This window comes from Marmota marmota, unplaced genomic scaffold (genome assembly GCF_001458135.2).
Source record: "Marmota marmota marmota unplaced genomic scaffold, marMar, whole genome shotgun sequence".
Lineage (NCBI taxonomy): Eukaryota > Metazoa > Chordata > Mammalia > Rodentia > Sciuridae > Marmota > Marmota marmota.
In genome coordinates this window covers 1,073,927-1,093,168 of record NW_026000005.1, presented here as the reverse complement: position 1 = coordinate 1,093,168, position 19,242 = coordinate 1,073,927, and the positions used below count along the sequence as shown (strand labels likewise).

The following is a 19,242-nucleotide window of genomic DNA, read 5'->3' as shown; positions in this document are numbered from 1 at the left end:
TAATAGGTTAAATATTATAAATAGGCTAATATTACTACATTGTATTAAAATTCAAATTTGATCATTCATTTGATAGAATGGAAATGTAATACATGAAGTAAAATGAAAACCATATTTTAGCAGTAGTTTATATTCATGATAGTTTTGCTGCCAAGTATATAAATGCATTTCTATAGAATTCTGAGGCTTAGAATTTTTCTTAAAGAGGACTAAAGGTTGTAATATTCATGATTGTGAACATTGGCCTTATTCTTATATGAATAATAATATCTTATATGGATATAGGTCTCAAAATCATTGACTAGAACTATTAACACCAAGTTGCACTTCTTCTCAGGTTGCTCGTGATTTCATCCTTGGTTTTCAATTGAACACTGAACTTCAACTTGTAAATCCTTCAGACTAGATTTGGATTTTAAATGCCACATTTAATAGCTAAAAATGAACAAGGAAAATTCACATTTTAAGATTTGGGCTCGTGGATGACTCAAATTTTGGCTTTCTTTTCCAGAGAATAGCAATCATTGCTACTCTAGATAAGCAGAATTCCCAAGTAAACTCTGAGTTTTGAGGTTTCAGCAAAAATGCAGCTGTAGGCAGGTTTGAGAGAATCAAAACAGTGCTATGTGGTTCAGAGGTTGACAGTAACTGCCTTTCCGTGTTCACTGTGCTTAATCAGAATACAGATGCTTGGGTGATTTCTGGCAGCATGGCATCAGTTCTTTGCTTGTTTTTAAAATTTTATCTTTTTTTTTTAAATAGTTCACTTAACTACTACATTCAGAGAGGAGTAACCCAGGCACATATTTTCATTCCTTTCCAGTAACCACTGTTAGCTGTTGGAGGAAAAACTGTTAGGTTCTTTGATTGGTTTTTTTTTTTTTTAATGGACATTAGCACTCTTTTGCCTTTCTGTTCTTCATGTTCATCATGAAAATACGTTTTCAATTCCAGAACCTAAGAAGCCACCTGTGTTTGATCAGCACCTTACTCCAGTAACAGCGAGCGAAGGAGAATTTGTGCAACTCAGCTGTCATGTCCGGGGATCTGAGCCAATTCGGATCCAGTGGTTGAAGGCTGGCAGGGAAATGAAGCCTTCAGACAGATGCAGCTTCAGTTTTGCTAGTGGGACAGCTGTGCTGGAACTCAAGAATGTAGTTAAAGCAGATTCGGGAGATTATGTGTGCAAAGCTTCCAACATGGCTGGAAGTGACACTTCCAAATCAAAAGTAACCATTAAAGGTACAGACAACCTTGAAAACAATATGCAAATCAATCCAACCACTGCTCTCATTTATTTGATGATTTTAATGTAAATCAGAATGGAATTAGACTTTTAGAAATAGCAGTTATTGATCATCTGCAATTGGTAGCCTTCTAATTATACCTGAAGCATTAGGTAATGTAATGGAAGCCATAGCAGCACAAATTCTTTGAAATTACCCTAAGTACACACACCCTACTTCTTGAACCTCTTTTCAGCATATTCAAAAGAGTATAATTAGGGAGGTTCCAAAAATGATGATATGCTGATGAGAAACGAAGTAGTTTGATGTCATAGCCATATAGGAAATCTATAATATAAGCCATGCCTAGAAATACAAGATTTGATTTACTAATATGATTGTAGTCCAACCTTCAGTAGCTATCACTGGAATAAATGTCTGTAAAATAACTTTGTCTTGGGCTGGGATTGTGGCTCAGGGGTAGAGCACTCTGCCTTGTATGTGTGAGGTCCTGGGTTCAATCCTCAGCACCACCTAAAAATAAATAAATTAAATAAAGGTATTATGTCCAATTACAACTAAAAAATAAATATTAAAAAAATAGCTTCATCTTCTATAACCCATTCTCATATATGTCTTACAGTAAGGAAGTCTTGCAGTACATGATATTTGTGACATGGCCAAACTTCTAATGCTTATTTTATGTAGGAGAATATTTATTATAGTTTTAAGGGAGATGTAATAACAAAATATATAAACATGCATTTTTTTTCCAGAAAAACCAGCTGCAGCCCCAGCAGCTAAGAAGGCAGCAGTAGATGGAAAACTCTTTTTCGTATCAGAACCTCAGAGTATCAGAGTCGTTGAAAGTAAGTGCTTCATGAAAAGTACATCTTCCCCAATCTTGTACCCTCGCTACCCATTTCATTTCAGAAGAACCAATTTGGGATAATCAAATGCTTTTATAATTTTTTTTCATTATTCCTCAGAAACCACTGCAACATTCATTGCAAAAGTTGGAGGTGATCCAATCCCAAATGTTAAATGGACAAAAGGGAAATGGAGACAACTGAACCAAGGAGGTCGCATTTTTATCCACCAAAAAGGCGATGAGGCAAAACTGGAGATTAGAGACACCACAAAAACGGATTCTGGACTCTATCGATGCGTTGCATTTAACAAACATGGTGAAATTGAAAGTAATGTTAACCTACAGGTGGATGAAAGGAAGAAACAGGAGAAGATTGAAGGTGATCTTAGAGCAATCCTGAAAAAGTAAGTCCAATAAAGGACAGAGCACAGAAAATATTTATACACAAAGGAATATCTCAAGAAGCATGGACCATCCACTTCAAGGTTGAGATTCTTAAGGCAGTTGAATAGAAACAGAGAAGCAAATACACAGCATTTGAGTGGAAGCTAGTGGTTTATTAGAATCTATTCCTGAATTATGAGAAAGTTCTTAAGAATGAGATACACTTTAAAGCTTTTAAACAAAAGGAAATGTTCTACAGAGAAGTCCAAGTGTATTATGTGTCTAAGTATGAAATTTTTGTTTCTATTCATGATTTCTTATGTTACAAATGATTTTTCTACATCAATAATTTAAAACATTTTTTGGATTTACCAAGAATTTCAATACAATTTATGTTTGAACATAATTATTGAATTAATCAGCACCCAATTTCCACACATCTTTTCCATAATGTGTTATATTAACCCTTTATTAATTTTTTCCATTGCTCTTATTATTTTTCTGTATATTTTAATTCTTTAAATAGGCTCTGGTTAAAAAGTTTATAGAAATACCCTGTTATTCTTTTGTTTCTTAAAAAAATCTTTGTTCAAATTTTTATGCTTTGTAACAACAGTCCCATCTTAAGCCACTCCATTTCTAAACCCTCTTTATTATTATTAGTATTTCAGTCACATGCTAAAAAGTAATCATTCTTGAAGGGAGAATATACAATTTTTCCTTTTTTGAGGGGAAAAGTGAAGACATTCATAATCTTTGAATTATGGTGGACAATTAAAACTTAATAGAAGACAAGTGATTTGTATTTGTTTCCTATTTCTTATTTAGGACTCCCACCTTAAAGAAAGTATCTGGGGAGGAAGAGGAAATTGATATCATGGAACTTCTCAAAAATGTTGATCCTAAAGAATATGAAAAATATGCCCGCATGTATGGAATCACTGACTTCCGAGGTCTCCTTCAAGCATTTGAACTGCTAAAACAAAGTCAGGAAGAAGAGACACATAGATTGGTATGACCCTTTGTAGGTAGCATCCTCCTGAAAAATATACATTAGGAACAGCTAACAAACATATCCCCTTTAAATTATCAGAACCCTACAGTTATAGCAAATTATTTAATATAGCCCAAAGAGCATCAAGAATGGAAGTTGAACAGGCATCCTGTAATTTAAATTTTGTTTCAAAAGTAATACTTTTATTTATTTATTTTTTTGCCTCTTCAGGAAATCGAGGAAATAGAGAAGTCAGAGAAAGAAGAAAAAGAGTTTGAGGAACTTGTGTCATTTATTCAACAAAGGCTGACCCAGACAGAGGTAAAATGAACTGTGCTGATAATATAGTTACAAAAGAGTGTTGCGAATGATAAGTGACTAACCCATTTAATTCTTTATTCTCCTAGCCTGTCACTCTGATCAAGGATATTGAAAATCAGACCGTTTTGAAAGATAATGATGCTGTCTTTGAAATTGACATTAAGATAAATTATCCAGAAATCAAGCTGTCCTGGTACAAAGGGACTGAAAAACTGGAACCCAGTGATAAATTTGAAATAACCATTGATGGTGACCGACACATCCTAAGAGTCAAGAACTGTCAACTTAAAGATCAGGGCAATTACAGACTGGTTTGTGGTCCACATATTGCAAGTGCCAAACTAACTGTAATAGGTGAGTTAGAAAAAGATCTCTAAATACAAAGGGGAATGAAGGGAAGTGAGGGGTGATGTGAATAGGAAAGACAGTAGAATGAATCAGACATAACTTTCCTATGTTCATATATAAACAAATGACCAGTGAAACTCACATCATGTTCAACCACAATAAGCTGTACTCCTTATATGTATAATATATCAAAATACATTATACTGTCATGTATATCTGAAAAGAAAGAATAGTGTAGGCCAGTGAAGGATAGAAAACAAAGGCTTCTTAAGTTCCAGATCTCTAGCTAATTATAATTTATAGTTCATCTGGCTTCTTCTCACTTTAGGAATAGGGAAATTTTCATTGCAACTTTTTACCTTTTATTTAAAAAAAATAGTAAAATTTTCTAATTCCCTAAAAAAATAAAATAAAATGTTAATCTGCATTGTTAAAATAAAGAGCTGTAAAGATTTCTGAGATTAAATTAGTGTTGATCACATCTGCATGTGATATTGAACATAATGAATATTGTATCGAAAACAGAGCCTGCTTGGGAACGGCACCTTCAGGATGTTACTTTGAAAGAAGGCCAGACTTGCACCATGACATGCCAATTTTCTGTGCCAAATGTAAAATCCGAATGGTTCAAAAATGGCAGAATCCTTAAACCTCAAGGTAGAGTTAAAACAGAAGTGGAACACAAAGTCCATAAACTGACCATTGCAGATGTCCGAGCGGAAGACCAGGGTCAATACGCCTGCAAACATGGAGACCTTGAAACTTCAGCAGAGCTCAGAATTGAAGGTGAGTGGAAGACTGTGGAAGGAGTTACTGTATATGGTCTAGGGCAGTAGCCAATGTGCAGGACTCCTGCTACCCTGCCATCGGACATACCTCAAAGGGCTTGTGTATTCTCATTCCTACCATACATACTCCGAGTGTTGACTTCCATTTCAAAATTCATACAAATTAAAAGGGAAAGATGTCAACAAGTGCCAGTTCTTTCTCATGTTTCTTTTAGACGAGAAGCAAATTTTAATCTAGACTGAAACATGACATTCAAAGGTTATTTCTGTTTAAAGTCTAAATTTCATAATTCTCATATCAGTGATTCTGATTCCTAGAAAGAAATCTTGGAGAAGATAAGTGTCATGGCTAGGAATCTAAAGACTCCTGTCTAGGAATTGATATTTTGTTGATAGGACATAATGTTATTTTATCCATATAAATTTTTATAGATCAAATCAGAAACATATATGATGCCATTAAGTAGTTATTTTACAACAATGCTTGCTTGATTTGAGGATCATATTCCAATTTTCTGAATCTCTGAAGTTAAATGAAATTTCAAAATTTAAGATCAATAATATTTATTTCCTAGTTATTAAATTGTAAGCATTTTACAAAAACACTCTCAAACTCCACTGAGAAAAAAAATGTGTTATAATAATAGTATCTATGTCCATCTGTTGGTGATCTTCTTTGCTGAAAATAATTATATGACATCTTATTTACATAAACATTTCTATTCTTCTGACTTACTTGACAATGAATATCAATGCCTGGTTGTATTTTAAAATTTAAAAGTTTTTAAATGTTTTTCAAATTAAAGGGTCCAATTGAACGTGCTAATGTCATTTTTTAAATGATTGAATATTTTAAATATAACTTTTCAATGAAAATAGCTCACCAGAGTACTATGTATAATAAGATGCTCGTGATAATATTATACATGTGATTCCAGATTTCCAGATAAAATTTATGAGAAGGACCCTCCACTCCAGGATGTTCTTCTAAAAAACACTATTTCTATCCTCAGTGGGTTGATTCCTTTGTATCTGCCCATATATATTTAGAAAGCACATTTCCAAACTCTAAAAAGAATTCTTTTAAATTTAGAAGTACAGATTTCTTATTGAGTTGAAATTATCTCACAGGGAAAGTTATACATGTGAGATTGTGAATAGCGAAAATTATTTCAGTAAGGTAAGAAAGAATTCCACAGAGGAATAAATTATAGAATAAAATCAAATTTATCTTCTATTTACGTCTCCCATCTCCCTAATATTTTTGAAATTAACTTTTGGTTTATAATCTCCCTATAGCATTTCCTCCATATAAATATTTTAAGGACTCTCAGGGATTTCCTTATAGTCTCCTACATTGATCCTATAGGAATGCACTGAGGAATTGGGATGATTTTTATTGACACAGAAGAGCATTTTGTTCTTGTTTTACATTTTTGGCGTTCTTCTACTATTTCACAATTGGATAAAAAGATGGAGATTTTAAATATTGAATAAAAAGCACAGTATAAAAGGGACTCCACTCTACATACTCTAACTTTGAATTCCCTTTGTATTTAAACAGCTGAGCCAATTCAGTTTACAAAGCGCATACAAAACATCGTGGTGAGTGAGCATCAGTCTGCCACCTTCGAGTGTGAGGTGTCCTTTGATGATGCCATCGTAACATGGTACAAAGGACCAACAGAACTGACTGAGAGCCAGAAATACAACTTTAGGAATGATGGTCGCTGCCATTACATGACCATCCACAATGTGACCCCGGATGACGAAGGTAATTTCGTTGAAAGTGAATATGTAATTCAAACCTCATCTGTTTTATATATTTCCACTCCTGTATACACTTGCACTCTATAATTTTATGTAGAATACTTTTTTTAGAATACAAGTATAAGTAAAGATAGCTAGATATTTAACTAAAGAGGAGTCATTTGGAAGGTACCAGAAAACTCAAGTTTCATGATTCTTCTCTCTAGGTGTCTATTCAGTAATTGCTCGACTAGAGCCAAGAGGCGAAGCAAGAAGCACAGCAGAGCTCTACTTAACAACTAAAGGTGAAAGCATAAAATTAATAACCCTGTTGCAATCTCTAAAACAAATACCCCACCCAGAAAATTCTAAATACAAAATTCCATTTTTTTTTTCTTTTGCAGAAATCAAACTTGAGCTGAAGCCTCCTGGTAAGTTTTTATTTTTTTAAAATCAATCCTTGCTTACAATAAATTTAGGGTGATTTTGCAAAAAACAGAAGCCAAACAAAAATGCAGAAAATATCGTCTCTCTTTTCAGTAAAATATTATTCAGAAAATAATTGTCAATAAAGTAATAAAATGTTAAACTTTGTGAATTTGGGAAATTAGAGATAACAAGGTCTCATTCAACTAATATCCAGGATCATTTACAAAAAGAACACTAACGTTCGATTGCACTGTTGGAAATGCCTAATAATCAAACACATCTTAGTTAACTAATAAATACCAATGTTCTCAGTTCCTCTGTGCTTATCATTACATGTCCCTTTACAGATATTCCCGACTCCAGAGTTCCAATCCCAACTATGCCTATCAGAGCAGTACCACCAGAAGGTAAGACCCAGAAAGCACCTCCACATCTAGGCTTGTTTGGAGCAGCAACATTCTACTACTAGGAAATGACCAATGCCCAAACTGCAGCAGAATCACAATGCACACTTCCTGTCGTAGTATTCACAGTGCAATTACAAAAACATCAAAGCAAGTGTAGTTATAAATATATGCTAGTTCTATTTGTGCTGATTGATAAATTGGAACTATAATAACTTTGAGGTACTGAAAGAAATGCATGAGACTTTTTATTATATATCACATGAAACAGGAAATGAAAATAAATTACTGATGATGACATTTATATTCTTCAGAAATCCCTCCTGTGGTTGCTCCTCCTATTCCTCTTTTACTACCAACACCTGAAGAAAAGAAACCACCAGCAAAACGTATTGAAGGTATTATATGTCAACCATTTCAATGTCAAAATACAGAATTGCACTATAACCGGCACTGAAAATGTTGCTTACTATAACATGTTCTCCCTCTAGTGGTCAAGATATGAAACTGCCTTCGAAATTTAATTATTTCAAGTAGTAACTGACTAAATGTGCAAGATATTTGTTTAAAACTCTGAAAATCATTAGACAAACCAAACATTATGCTTACCATTAAAATATTTTGTCTTAATGGAATTACTTAAACATTAATAGAAAATTAATTTGTTTCATATTTTCCAATTATGTGTAACAAACAACAAAAAGGAAACCATTTTCTTATGCAGCTTATAGGGAAAAAAGTGCTACTTAGTCAAATTGCAAATTATGGTTTGGTTTTTTTTTTCTCAGTTTTAATGCTAACTTCTCTTTAAAGTCCACTGTTTTACAAATATCTGATTTAAGTGCTGGGGAACAGCTTAGTGGTAGAACATTCACCTGATGTGTGCAAGGCCCTAGGTTCAATGCCCAGAAACACACACAAACACACACATACACACACATACACAATGATTTAGAAGGTCTTTACATATTTGACTTGACTTTTTGTTATGTTTTTTTTGGTACCTAAGGCATGAGCTCTTAGGTGTACCATGAAATCACCCATTTCATCCATTTTATGTATTAAATACTTAAGAAATCGTACTCTTTGTATGCCAAGGCTACCAAACTAAGACAACACATATCCTGGGATTTTCTAGAGTTACAGTTCAGAATTTCTGCCAGATTTTTCTCAGAATGATTAGAAACAAAATTTTACATGTCAAAGTCCTATTTTTCCATGACTGTGCCATTAATACTATACTAATTTCAAGAGTTTGACATGTTAGTCTCATAAAACTCATGATAAATGATATCTAATGCTTGAGCTATTTTTAGCCACTCAAAGGAAATTCAGTTTAAAAAATACTGTCTTATGCTAATACAATCTCTTAAGAGAAACTTTTATTTACAATTTATATAAACATAGTTAAATATATTTCATTTACTAGTAGTACTAAGGAGAAACAAGAACCAAAAAATCATAAATCATATTTCAATTATATTTCTGATGTCAAAAATAAACATTATTTTAATGAATGATCTGGTCCTTGAATGATAGTGTCAACATGGCTAAGTTTGAGTACCCACCATGAAACCTGAGAGGTTAATTCATATTTTAAAAATTAAAGGGGAGAGATCGATTCATGAACACTGGAGGCCATGATCCAGTGCTCTTAGGAACCATGATCAAGGTATAACCGTGCAACACAAAGAAGAAGTCACAGACATGTATCATGCAGAGGACTTCAATTTCAACAATCCACTTACTTTCTTCCTTATGAAAGATTGGGTGTTTATACCTACATGAAACAAAGATGAACATATGTACCTTTTCCACTTATAATATCACTTAAATCCATTACCCATGTTTTGAAAACTTCAATCAGGAACAAAACCAGTGAAGATACAAGATCACAGTACATATTCTGTCTCCCTCCAAAACATTTTTTTTTTTTTTGCTTACAAATCCAAGATTTTTCTGAAACAAGCATGTTACACTAATGTTCAGACTCTCTGGGTATTGTCAACATATGAAAAACTGAGACATTTTGATAAACTTCTTAATTCACTGAGACCATTCTACTTTATATACTTTATATCTGACATCTATCTGAATTTATTTATTTTTATTTTTTAGTGACCAAAAAGGCTGTGAAGAAAGATACCAAAAAAGTTGTTGCAAAGCCCAAGGAAGAAGCACCGCCACCTAAAGGTATTGTAATTAATTAATCAAAAAGTAGTCATAATGTTTTTCTCTTGCCTCAAAAATTTAAATCCTAAATAAGGGGAGGTGGAGAAAGAATAAGACTGTATTAGTCATAAGACAGGTTTTTTTAAACTGAAATACTTTTTTGAAGGAAAAGCAATCAAATCACTTTAATACATCCTAATAGGTACTGAAGAGGACATTTACATAACTTAATTTGAACAGTTTTAACCATTTTGACTAAGATTAAAGTACAGCACCTCCTCAAAGAAGGAGAATGCAGGAGCACAAGGCATTCATCACTCAGATTTTTCTGAGTGATCACTTGTGAATGTTGTGGAATAAGAAGTTCAAAAAGCCTTCATATGTTTCATGAACATATGAAGCACTGGACATATCAAACACCCCTTTTGTATTTGGTATACATTTAAATTATTTTAGATTTAAGTCTAAATTAGAGCCAGACTTCAGTCTCTGTGGTGCTTTTTTGTTAATCTGGCGTGGTATAGCATATCTAATGAGCTAGACCTGGAAACTATAAAGGTATGTGATGATTCCTGGTAGGTGTGGTGTATTAGTAGTCATACATCATACAAATGATTAATAATAATGCACAAAATTAGGGAATGTTAAACAATACATAATCTAAAAATAAACATGAATTTTATGTTTTTGAAGTCCCAGAGGTTCCCAAGAAGCCTCCGCCTCCTACTACCTTAATTCCAGCAAAAGGTAAATAAAAAGAAATTGTTATTCCATTTATTCCTAAGATTTGCATTTCTCTTTATTCTTATTTTTAAATACTATGTTTCTAGCATATTGTAAACTTGTAGAATTTCATCTGTTATTAAAATTAACGTTAGAAATAATGACAATTTCAGCCAATTTATAGACCAATCCAGCGGTCTGGTAACAGAAAAACAGATAATGTGGTGTATATGTGTGTATGTGGTGAACTTTTACTCAGTCATAAAGAAGAATGAAATTATGTCATTTGCTTATAAATAGATAGACCTGGAGGACATCGTGCCAAGTGAAATAAGTCAGATTCAGACAATCAAGGGCCAAATGCTGGAAGCTAGCAGGGGGGAGGGGTAGGGAGGTTAAAAAAGATATCTCACAAAAATAAAAGGAATACCAGTAGAATACAGGAGGGAGGGTCAAGAGGGAGAGAGGAGGGAAGTGCATGGGGAAGTTCTGGGAATGAAATCTACCAAATCATGCTATGTCTATGTATGAATATACCAAAGTGAATCCCACTTTACATATATAATTATAAAGTAGTGATTTTAAAATAATAACAATAGAAGGGAGACCAGTAGAACAAGGGGATCAGGGGAAGGGAGGTAGAAAAGAAAAGGGAACATTGTGGAGAATAAAATTGATCAAATTATGTGCATATATGAATATGGCATAATGAATCCCACTATTATGTATATTTATAATGCACCAATACAAATAAAAATAATCTTAAAATGAAATAATGGCTATTCCATACTGCTCCCTATCCCAGTAAAAGAAACCCAGTTACACTTTCAGCTCCTCTATGCAATGGCCAAAGGGAGAAAAGCAATGAGAGACAGAAGGGAAGGGCTTTTAGTTGCAGTTAATACAAACGTTAAGGATTACATAAATTATGCTAGTCTTAAAGTTCTTTTAAAATCTGTTATACAAAAACAACTATTTGGCTTGTTTGCATAATTCTAAATATTGTCTTTATTAAACTAATGGGTCATAATTGATGGTAAAATAATGTAGGTTCAAAAAGAAACGCATTTGCAAGAATAATTGAAACTTTAAATAAAGATTAATTGCAGAAACATTAAATATAAATTCCATTAAATTATCAAATATTAAAATGTTCCATGGGAAGTAACTAGGGGGTTCCGAAAACTGGAGTTCCCATAAAACAATGGAAGAGGTATGCATATGATATTATTTATTGAGTCCATATTTTTGATACTGGAAAACCCCCTCAAGAGTAGAGTATATCTTGATACTTTCTGTTGTGTATCATAGTTCATAAAAATAGATTACCAATGCAGAGAAAAATATGTTATCAATATAAATGCTAACATGTGGGGTACTTGATAATGTTTGACTATGTAGATTTTCATTTAATAAAGCAGTTGGATGGATATAATTAATATGCTACTATTATCTTTATTTATTTATTTTTATTTTAGCTCCAGAAATTATTGATGTATCCTCTAAGGCTGAAGAAGTAAAAATAATGACCATCTCCAGGAAGAAAGAGGTACAGCAAGAAAAACAAGCTGTGTATGAGAAAAAGCAGGCAGTCTACGAGGAGAAGAGACTTTTCATAGAGTCTGTGGAAGAGCCCTATGATGAATTGGAAGTGGAGCCGTACACGGAGCCCTTTGAAGAACCCTATTACGAAGAACCAGATGAAGACTACGAAGAGATCCAGGTAGAAGCTAAGAGGCAAGTTCACGAGGAATGGGAAGAAGACTTTGAAGAAGGGCAAGAATACTATGAAAGAGAAGAAGGTTATGATGAAGGGGAGGAAGATTGGGAAGAGACTTACCAAGAGCGAGAAGTCATTCAAGTTCAAAAGGAGGTTTATGAAGGTATGTGTAAATTGGGCACTCTTTTCCTCTTTTTTGCTCAGCTCATTGTATTTTCAGTGCTACGTGAATGTGCAATGATGAAATGAGCACTTAGATTTCTTAAGATCAGAAATCTTTGAAAACTTCATCTTTAAAACAGGAATATCCTTTGAATTACGATCATGACATTATAGGCTGAATCAATTAGTCCTGTTTTCAAGCTCCAAGTGCTGTTTTCCAGTGTAGGACTTCCAACTTGCACTGTGTTGCTGTATCTCTTCTTGATTTTGCTTTGAAACCAGCACTGAGTCATGTCAGCAATATGCTACCTAACCTGATTATCTTCACAATGATGTATGCCTTTTATCTCATTTGTAATTAATACTATTATAACTTAATGACTTAAGCCTCCCTACTTATCCTGTGTTTTTATTAAAGAATCACATGAGAGAAAAATTCCAGCAAAAGTGCCTGAAAAGAAAGAAGCACCGCCTCCTAAAGGTAGGTAGCTGGAATTATTTAAATAGATCAGAGCATCAACATCATTATCATGGCTTGTTTGGCAAAGATGTATGAATCACCAGTTCAATCCAATAGGCACAACTTCTTCTCTAAGCTTTATTGTGTTAGTGATTTTTTTAATAATTTATATCTAATTCATTCAATGAAACAGACGATAAAAAGAATGTTATGATAAATTTAAAATAAATACAACCAACATAATTTAAGCACAGAAACTTGTGCTTAAGGTTCAGAGCACCAAACCTGCCTCTCTCTTTAAAAAATAATGCATATATATGCATATATACATATGTGTGTGTGTGTAGAGAGAGAGTTTTAGTAGAAATTCTAAAACTACTGCAATTTCTTTAAAATGCTTGCAGTTGTAAAGAAGCCAGTAGTTGAAAAAGTTGAAAAGACTTCTCGAAGAGTGGAGGAAGCAAAAGTTCAAGTCACCAAAGGTATTATCATTTAAAACATTCCTAGCATCATGTACACCAGGAATCTGTTTACTGATGTACTCATGTTAGTTCTTTATATAATCATCTAAACTAAGGTACTTTTAAATTTTTGCCAAAGCAATATCCTTCACAATACAAATATATTTGTACATATTTTTAAAGTACCCGAAGTTTCAAAGAAGATTGTTCCACAAAAACCTTCCCGGACTCCAGTACAGGAAGAAATTATTGAAGTGAAAGGTACACATCTTTGTCTTTCAGCTACCAGTTTTAAGCATTTTTAGTTTTGCATATGGATATGTGTACATATATTGCTAGATAACTCACAAGTCACTTCCAAAATAGCACATTTTTTATATAACACATTTTTATATAATTGTACATGTGCATAATTTAAATAATATCATCCTCTATTTCTGCTTTTAGTTTTGCTTAAAAATTACATTTTAATTTAAGGAAGGTTTGTGTTTAATGAGTAGTTTTCTAACTTTAATATGCAATATATTCCATTGCATATAATATTCCCCATCCTCTCATTTATATGAATAGACCCTAATGGATTTAGAAAAATACTGTGTTGTATGTGAAGAAGTTGTGTCTATTTGATTCTTAATAATATTTGAAAGGCTGCATGGTTTGTATGTTGCTCTAGATCAAAACATGATTTGTTCCTTGTTGAAGCTAAATTTGTTCTCAACTGCTCATATTAACCCATTCAATCCATGTCCAAAGACCTAAATATAATGTAATATCTATATGTTTCATCTGATGTCTTGTCCTAGAAAAAGAAAATACTAATGTGAAATACTCTCTTTAAAGTACCTGCCGTGCATACAAAGAAGATGGTCATTTCAGAAGAAAAGATGTTCTTTGCTTCTCACACAGAGGAGGAGGTGTCAGTCACAGGTATAAGTCAAATTTGAACTTGGGGTTCAAATGGAAGAATCTTAAATGGATGTTTATTCTTCTTATTTAATTTGTGATCTTGTAGGCCTTTCTGTCCTCTTGTAACTCTGTCACCCTTTTTGTTTTCATTTGTCTGTTTTAATTTATTTCCATGTTCTTTGTAATTTATTTCCATGTTCTTTGTAAACTGCGATTGCCACTCTCAACATGGCATGTCAGTAATTAAAACATACGGTTTTTTTAAAGTTCCGGAGGTGCAAAAGAAAACTGTCACTGAAGAGAAAATTCATGTTGCTGTTTCCAAAAAGATTGAGCCACCACCTAAAGGTATTAGTACTTCATGTTAAGTTTGAGATCTTTTCAAAGTTGGTATAAACCCCATAGTGTACACACAACCATAATAATAATGAATATTATAATATTCAATAACTGTACACAGGACATAATGGGGGATGGGAACCCCACAGGAGAGGAACAAAAAACATGAGGCTGCTTCCTGCTTCAGGAAGCTCACAATCTAATGACCAGGCACTTCAGATGTGGCAGAGCCAGCTCACACTCAGCCTGTGGTTAAATTTTTAGGAAGTTTTTAGTCAGTGGGTTTCTATCACCATTATTAAAAATTAAATTCTATAAATGTACAATTAAATAAATTCAAAGCATATTAATAGATACTTAAACTTACTACTTCCTATTTCACTGCATTTTATGATTATCAGTGTTTCTGAGGTCGTTTGCACTTATTTTCTTTGTGGTAGAAATACTATATAATGGTGTCCTGCTGCACCTAGACAATGAAGTCACATTAGCCAGCATGTCAGAATTTATACCACCAAAAATTAGAAGATAGAGTAACTGTTGTAAGCCAATGCTCCACCCACTCTCTCCAGCCAAACTTTTAAGTATTTATGATATAAAAAAAAAATGCTTAGATAATCTAATGCAACTGTTCTCATGCAACTGCCTTATAAAGTTGCTACCCAAAAACAACAACAACAAAAAACTATCCTCAAAGTTATTGATGTTGCTCAAAAGCTGTCTCTGAGGAACAGAACCTGGCACCTCAGAGGCAGGGGTGCTCCAAACTGTAGGCTCCAACAGTTACAGGTGACAACCATCATGTTATCTGGTCGCTTAGCCATCTCCATTGATCCTGGTTTCTGATGTATCACTTTCTTGCGTTCAGCTGACGTAAAAGGGCGTACTTACTCTTTAAGCATTGCAAGAATGTATGCCTTGTCAAAATGCTTAATTTCTCAAATATGGCACGTTTCTTTTAAAGTTCCTGAGCCACCTAAGAAAGCTATTACAGAAGAAGTGGTCCCTGTTCCCATTCCTAAAAAGGTGGAGCCCCCAGCACCCAAAGGTAGAATAATATTTTTGAAAAATTAATTTATAACTTCTGTCTTCTTGTATATTTTTCTATGAAACCTGTGTATTAATGAAGTAGCATCTGTAATGTTTTAATTCTGTGTGTCAGTTTCATTAATTTGTTGTGTTATATGAGTATCAAAAACCATTTTAGACACCAGGCCCTACTAACCGGGTCTTTTCTTTGTGTACTATTTGTAATGTTTACATAGTATTAATGTGATCAGCATTTCTTTCTATCAGAAGTAGAGCATGTTAAATTACCATTAAATTCTTACACTATTACTGAGGATTTATGCTTTAATGTAATCTTAAATGTCTCAGAAGGAGACTAGACTTTTCAACATTGTTTCAACAATGATATCTTTAAAGTTCCTGAGGTTCCCAAGAAACCTGTGCCTGAGGAGAAAAAGCCAGTTCCTGTACCCAAGAAAAAGGAACCTGCTGCTCCCCCAAAAGGTACACAGAACTGATAATGGGGAGACCCTGTGCCCCAGACACCAGCTCCTTGCTTTGTACCACCTTCAACTGCACTGTGCTGTCTTCCAATTTTGTCTCTTGCGTGATGCTTGTTTTTAATGTTTGACAGCTTTGGGGCTGTACCTCCTTGATGTACATTATTTATAATATTGAGTACTCCTAAGGCACCACCAAAAAATGTTGTTAGAAGAAGTAACTATATCAAACAGCTATCTTAAATTTTTAATATCTTCCATCTCTTGGAGAAAGAAGAAATATTTGTGAAACTTGTCTTTTATAGACCTGTTTCTAGGGGAAAAAAAGCCCTTTCGTCTCCTGTGTACATGACTTTTCCTCAAGAAAACCATTTGAATGAATAGGAGGAGATGGAGGGTGTTTGGCACAAGTAAATGTCAAGTAGATAAAGACTAACACAATGCTGCTTGTGATGGCCACCCTTCTTAAGTGTCAATAATAACAAATCTTCAGTAGTGGCAAACATGGAAATTTTTTGACATTTATTTTCACCATGTTTCTTGAGATATTAACTGAATTTCATTATTTTCAGAAATGTGGCAGTTATCTAAGTAGCTAGTTTGTGTATTTTTATACAGGGATGTTTTTATTAAAAAATGTGCTGCTATGGTATATTAACAATTACTTATTTTCTTATTGGTTTGGGTGTTTGGGGGCTTGGGAAGAGTGATAAGAGACACAATTTTTAATTGGTTCTTTTTAGTTATACATGACAGTAGAATCCTTTTTGATAAAATTACACATACATAGATTATATCTTATCCTAATTAGGACCCCAATCTTATGGATCTTATGGATGTACATGATGGTGGAATTCACTTGAGTATTTTCATATATGTACATAGGAAAATTATGTCAGATTCATCTACTGTCATTCCTAAGGTAGGAATAGGATAGGAATAAAGGCACTGTTGGGGCATTGAAGGTACAACTATACACACCTGGTCAGTTATTGAGAGATTTGGAATTCAACATCATCCAATTTAGGAGAACCATGCCTATTGAAAGTCTTGCATTTTGAATAGTATCCCTTTTTTGCCTGACCTCCCAATGTTTCTACATTTTCTTCCTGAATGAAATTTGCTTGTCTCTTTCTAAAATATTCAGAATTCTGAAGCTTTTTTAAAAAAACAGGTTAAACCACTAAAAAGATAATTTTGACTATCTTATCCTTAAATACAAAACCATTACTAATACCAAAATTACTTGATCACACCTGAAGGGGACACAGAGGTATCTCTCATTTATCCAAACAAGCACACATAGTAACATGTGCATATGTATAAATGCTGCTTATATATAAAACATGATATACATATAAAGATGCATCCCTATGTAATTATACCAAGATAATTACAAATGCAAGAGTAGCAATGTAGGGGTTCAGAAAAGCTGCCAGTATGTTATGTAAGACGGGTACTATTATTGCCAATAGTGCATGCTGTTAAAATTCATCTTCTGATTAAAAAGTCACCATCATCAATGCTTAGAATAGATCAATTAAACCCCCTTAAATATTTTTTTGTTGTAAGAGACCTCATTCAGAACTATAGAGTCCTTAGAGGAAGACAGATATGCACATATCCACAACATTTTATACACAGATCATTGTCACAGTAGATATAAGAACAAGAGACCTAATCTATAATAAGTTTTTACCAAACTTTGCATACACAACAAGCATACCTGAAAATATCACCAGAAATGGGGGTTAATAAGTTATATAGATACAGTTATTCTGTTACTTCTTAGTCTTAGTCTAAAATTAAACCCACTGCCATTGTGGACCTGATTTCTTGGTACAAAGAATAGTTTTCTAGATACAGTGTCTACACACTGTAATCACTGATTTGTCTTTTGCAAAAGCAATCTAATATATAAGTAAAGGATGAATTATATACTCACACACCTTTCTGTTATATAATCCATTTCTAATTGTCTGAATCTAAGTGTCCCTAAGACATTATTTGTGACAGTGGCCATATTTGTGACATTATTTATAACCTTTATAAGGTTGTAGTTAGCTTAATTTTCTGCAGTATTTCACTGATGCATAATCTATAACATACAAATTTCCCTAACAAGCTTTCATAAAAATTTGTGGGTGTGCTTGTGCCCCCTGGTGAAAAGTATTCATGTTTCAACTAATTTTCTGTTTTAAAACTTTTAAGTTCCAGAGGTGCCAAAGAAACCTGTCCCTGAAGAAAAGGTTCCTGTTCCTGTGGCAAAGAAAAAGGAAGCGCCCCCAGCTAAAGGTAGGGGGACTTGCTTAGAACAGCAGTCCCATTCCTGTGTCTTGTGTGCAAAACATCTCGTGTTTGGCTGCTAATTGAATTAGTTTAATTCAAAATGAATGTTTTATGTGAGTGAGACTTCAACAAGGGTGTCTGTCCAACTTGTCTATTTTCTTATAAAACAAGTGCATTAGCTACTTTGTAAAGTCAATTCCAAAAAATGTCTTTTCAAGTTCCTGAAGTACAGAAGACAGTTGTCACTGAAGAAAAAATAACTATCATTACTCAAAGAGAGGAGTCTCCACCACCAGCAGGTACTTCATCCCATCTCCATGAAATAACCTTGTCTTTCCTTGAAGCTTCTTTAATTGCATGCCTTCTTAAATGGGCCTGCCCGTTCTATTATGCCTATCTGTTGGGCCTTGTTGAACATTTTAAAATTAAGTACTATTCTTTAAGTGCCAGAAATACCAAAGAAGAGAGTTCCTGAAGAGAAAAGACCTGTTCCTCGGAAAGAAGAAGAAGCTCCACCACCAAAAGGTATTTGTCCCTCCATCTTTCCAAGAGCCATCTTTATACAGCGTATGTCATAGCTAACCATGCTTTGTCAGTTTTGTGATCCAGGTGTATGGTGGTTGCCTATCTGTGTTTTGTGGGGGGCTTCAGTGAGATAACACCGAAGCTCTAAATGTATGTCATGTTTCTTAAGTGCCAGCTCCACCTAAGAAACCTGTCCCAGAGGAGAAAGTTCCAGTGCCAGTTCCTGTCGCTAAGAAAGCTCCCCCTCCCCGAGGTAGGATTTGTCTCCATCCTCTGACAGAAATTGTGTAGCATGTGAATTCTTGTTGTTGTTGTTGTTGTTGTTGTTGTTGTTGGGTCTCTTCCTGTACTGACCCTCTGTCTTGCTTCCCGAGACTTTTGTACATGTATACTCACCATATTTGTTTTCCCATTTTGCTAATGAAATAGTGTACTGTACAAATCTTCCCAAACCCTAAAGAGA

The 19,242-nt window shown here is 33.9% G+C and overlaps 1 protein-coding gene across 50 annotated transcripts in view; it reads left to right on the top strand.

Annotated features, from left to right (window-relative positions):
* Nucleotides 1-19,242, top strand: part of Ttn (titin) — a 282,873-nt gene that overhangs the window by 96,430 nt on the left and 167,201 nt on the right. For 42 of the 50 annotated variants that reach the window (XM_048808084.1, XM_048808057.1, XM_048808041.1 and 39 more), the window contains 26 exons: nt 955-1,242; nt 2,003-2,095; nt 2,216-2,501; nt 3,310-3,493; nt 3,707-3,796; nt 3,883-4,150; nt 4,670-4,930; nt 6,497-6,706; nt 6,909-6,986; nt 7,086-7,112; nt 7,458-7,517; nt 7,829-7,912; nt 9,633-9,707; nt 10,380-10,433; nt 11,888-12,292; nt 12,710-12,772; nt 13,156-13,233; nt 13,396-13,473; nt 14,053-14,139; nt 14,386-14,466; nt 15,422-15,505; nt 15,883-15,969; nt 18,177-18,260; nt 18,473-18,553; nt 18,699-18,779; nt 18,949-19,032. In XM_048808084.1, the coding sequence (XP_048664041.1) occupies nt 955-1,242; nt 2,003-2,095; nt 2,216-2,501; nt 3,310-3,493; nt 3,707-3,796; nt 3,883-4,150; nt 4,670-4,930; nt 6,497-6,706; nt 6,909-6,986; nt 7,086-7,112; nt 7,458-7,517; nt 7,829-7,912; nt 9,633-9,707; nt 10,380-10,433; nt 11,888-12,292; nt 12,710-12,772; nt 13,156-13,233; nt 13,396-13,473; nt 14,053-14,139; nt 14,386-14,466; nt 15,422-15,505; nt 15,883-15,969; nt 18,177-18,260; nt 18,473-18,553; nt 18,699-18,779; nt 18,949-19,032 (3,351 nt within the window). The remainder of the gene's footprint in view (nt 1-954; nt 1,243-2,002; nt 2,096-2,215; nt 2,502-3,309; nt 3,494-3,706; nt 3,797-3,882; nt 4,151-4,669; nt 4,931-6,496; nt 6,707-6,908; nt 6,987-7,085; nt 7,113-7,457; nt 7,518-7,828; nt 7,913-9,632; nt 9,708-10,379; nt 10,434-11,887; nt 12,293-12,709; nt 12,773-13,155; nt 13,234-13,395; nt 13,474-14,052; nt 14,140-14,385; nt 14,467-15,421; nt 15,506-15,882; nt 15,970-18,176; nt 18,261-18,472; nt 18,554-18,698; nt 18,780-18,948; nt 19,033-19,242) is intronic. The other 8 variants (XM_048808080.1, XM_048808065.1, XM_048808046.1 and 5 more) reach the window with 7 other exon arrangements.